This window comes from Limulus polyphemus, unplaced genomic scaffold (genome assembly GCF_000517525.1).
Source record: "Limulus polyphemus unplaced genomic scaffold, Limulus_polyphemus-2.1.2 Scaffold791, whole genome shotgun sequence".
Classification (NCBI taxonomy): Eukaryota; Metazoa; Arthropoda; class Merostomata; order Xiphosura; family Limulidae; genus Limulus; species Limulus polyphemus.
Window position 1 is genome coordinate 200074 of NW_013666401.1, and position 2351 is coordinate 202424.

General features: G+C 34.0%; 1 protein-coding gene across 3 annotated transcripts in view; it reads left to right on the plus strand.

Moving 5' to 3' along the window:
* The window catches only part of LOC106460540 (forkhead box protein P1-like), a 147591-nt gene that overhangs the window by 133961 nt on the left and 11279 nt on the right, over positions 1-2351 (plus strand). For all 3 annotated transcript variants that reach the window (XM_022387282.1, XM_013920257.2, XM_022387281.1), the window contains exon 8: positions 812-886. In XM_022387282.1, the coding sequence (XP_022242990.1) occupies positions 812-886 (75 nt within the window). The remainder of the gene's footprint in view (positions 1-811; positions 887-2351) is intronic.

The following is a 2351-nucleotide window of genomic DNA, read 5'->3' on the forward strand; positions in this document are numbered from 1 at the left end:
GTCACACCTTTTTCACATCTTGGTGAAGACTATACCTGGTACAGAAGTGGTGCGGTCTACCCTCGTATAATCCTCTTATTAGAGTTTCACATCTTTTGGATGTCCTTCAGATGCTTCTACTTTCTCCCTCGCACCGGCCTCTCCATCTATTCAGTGTTGGATTCTAGCTATGTAAGTGAACAGAAGTAAGGTACCTTATTGGAACTTATAATTTTTTTACACTGAAACTGTATTTCCATCAGGTACTCACTTCTCACACTTCCCACCCTTCCTCCCCAGTGTCAACTGATGCTTACGTCTCTGCCTAAACTCTAAGTGATAGTTAGGTAGAATAGCATAGAGGAAGTCACGTAGGTTTCTGGCATAACTATTGGTGGAGGATTGTTGCATGATAATTTGCATACGAGAATCAGTTAAACCATGTGAATCAGGGGTTGTATGGGAGTGAAAGGCTTGTTTCATGCCAAAACATTTTGCAAATAGAGGGCAGCACTGAACGAGAATAGCTATGTATGTGAGTGGAAGTACCTGTCAGAAATACATTTTCAGTGTAGGAAAATTATAACTTTAGATCATTTGATTTCATGTTCTTTAATGATGACATTTTGAAAAAAATTTTGGAGCCTGAAAGTAAGCCAGTAATGAATTTTTGTAAAATTCACTATATGTTTTTTTTTCATTTTTCAGATAGTTTAGCTATAGAAAATATTTGTCAACATTATTTTTAATCTATTTACTCTATTAATGATATGTATCAATGTATTTCTATCTGTTTATAGTAATCCAAATCTGTTAAATTTATTATTGATAGTTTTTGATGGAACTGTAATTGATTCTTCAATGAGAAGAAGGGTAGCAGAAAAATCCAACCTCGATATTAGTGAAGGTATGATAGCATAATCATTTCTATTGCTTTGTCCTAATAAGCTAGCTCAGGATATTAAAAAAAGTATTAATTATAGCCTGTAGTTGTTATCCTCTTAGAATATTCTAAATTCATAAAAACTTCAACAGCACTGATAGAGGATATTTTGAAATTATTGATAGCAGAACTATGACTTTTTAGTGGATGTTTTAGCCAAAAAAAGGATAAGTATCACATGATACAGCTTTTGAATGATTTGTGAATTAACCATAACTGTAAAATGGATTTTTTGTGTTTTTTAATAATACTGAATAAGATATACTTTAACTATCCCCATTTGTCATACTTAATAATAAATATAAAAAGCCATATTTCTTTATACTGTTACGTCTCCGTTTGTTAATTAACTTTCCGTAACTTCGTTCTGACGAAACTTTAGCGACACAAGTCCTTACTTAATAAAACTGGTTTATTCTTTCCGAATACAACTTTACGATACACTTATTTTCAACAATCGCGCTAAAACATACGCTATATCAACGAACGTCAATAATACTTCTGACTGCAGTTCAATTACTCACTATCTTCACACACACAATACATTATTCTCCCGTCACGTTGTCACCCTCCTTGTATATACCCGACTACCCTATATCTAGTAAATACTAGACCATTCGCCAAGGTACCGGATAGTTCTAGAAACGTGGCGTCACAGTAGTCATGTGACTCGCTGACGCAACAATACTGATTAGTTGGACTTCAATTAAAAGTTATGCCAAAACAACTTTAACAAATAAGTATTCTGGTCCTCAGTGAAAACAAGTTCAATAAATACATTTTCTGGACCTCCATTAAAAGTTCTATATATATATAAAACAAGTTCATCAAATAAGCATTCTGGAGCTTAATATTCTGCCAAAACAAGTAAATATTCTGACTTCAGTTATAAGTTACTAGCTGAGTAACCCGGCATTGCATTGTGAAAATTTAGATTTGAAATGTATAGATCAGTATTTTTTCAGCAAATTATTCAGTAAATAGACAAAAGTTGTGATGCGAGAAATAAAAAAGCATTTAATCAAACAAAGCTTTATTTGAAATTAGATCGTATTTGAGCTTGTTTTGTTCTTTGAGCCTGAAGTCGTACATAATGTTGCTCCTCTTTTTCTTGCTTTCTGTAAGTTATTTGTCTTAATTTTTGTGCTTGTCTGGTTCGACGTTGTTCAGAAGTTTCTTGCTGTCTATATCCAGCTTGCCTTGATAATTCTGACTGAACTCTGGCTTTGTGCTGTTCAACAGTTTATTGCTGTCTTTGAGTAGCCTGCCTTTCAGCTTGAGCTCGAAGTCTAACTTTACGTTGTTCCAAAGTCTCTTCCTGTATTTGAGCAGTCTGTCTTGCAGATTGTTCTTGAAGTCTTTCATTACGTTATTCTTCTGTTTTAGCTGCTCTTTGTGCTTTCATTCTTTTAGCGGCAGAAGACTTTCC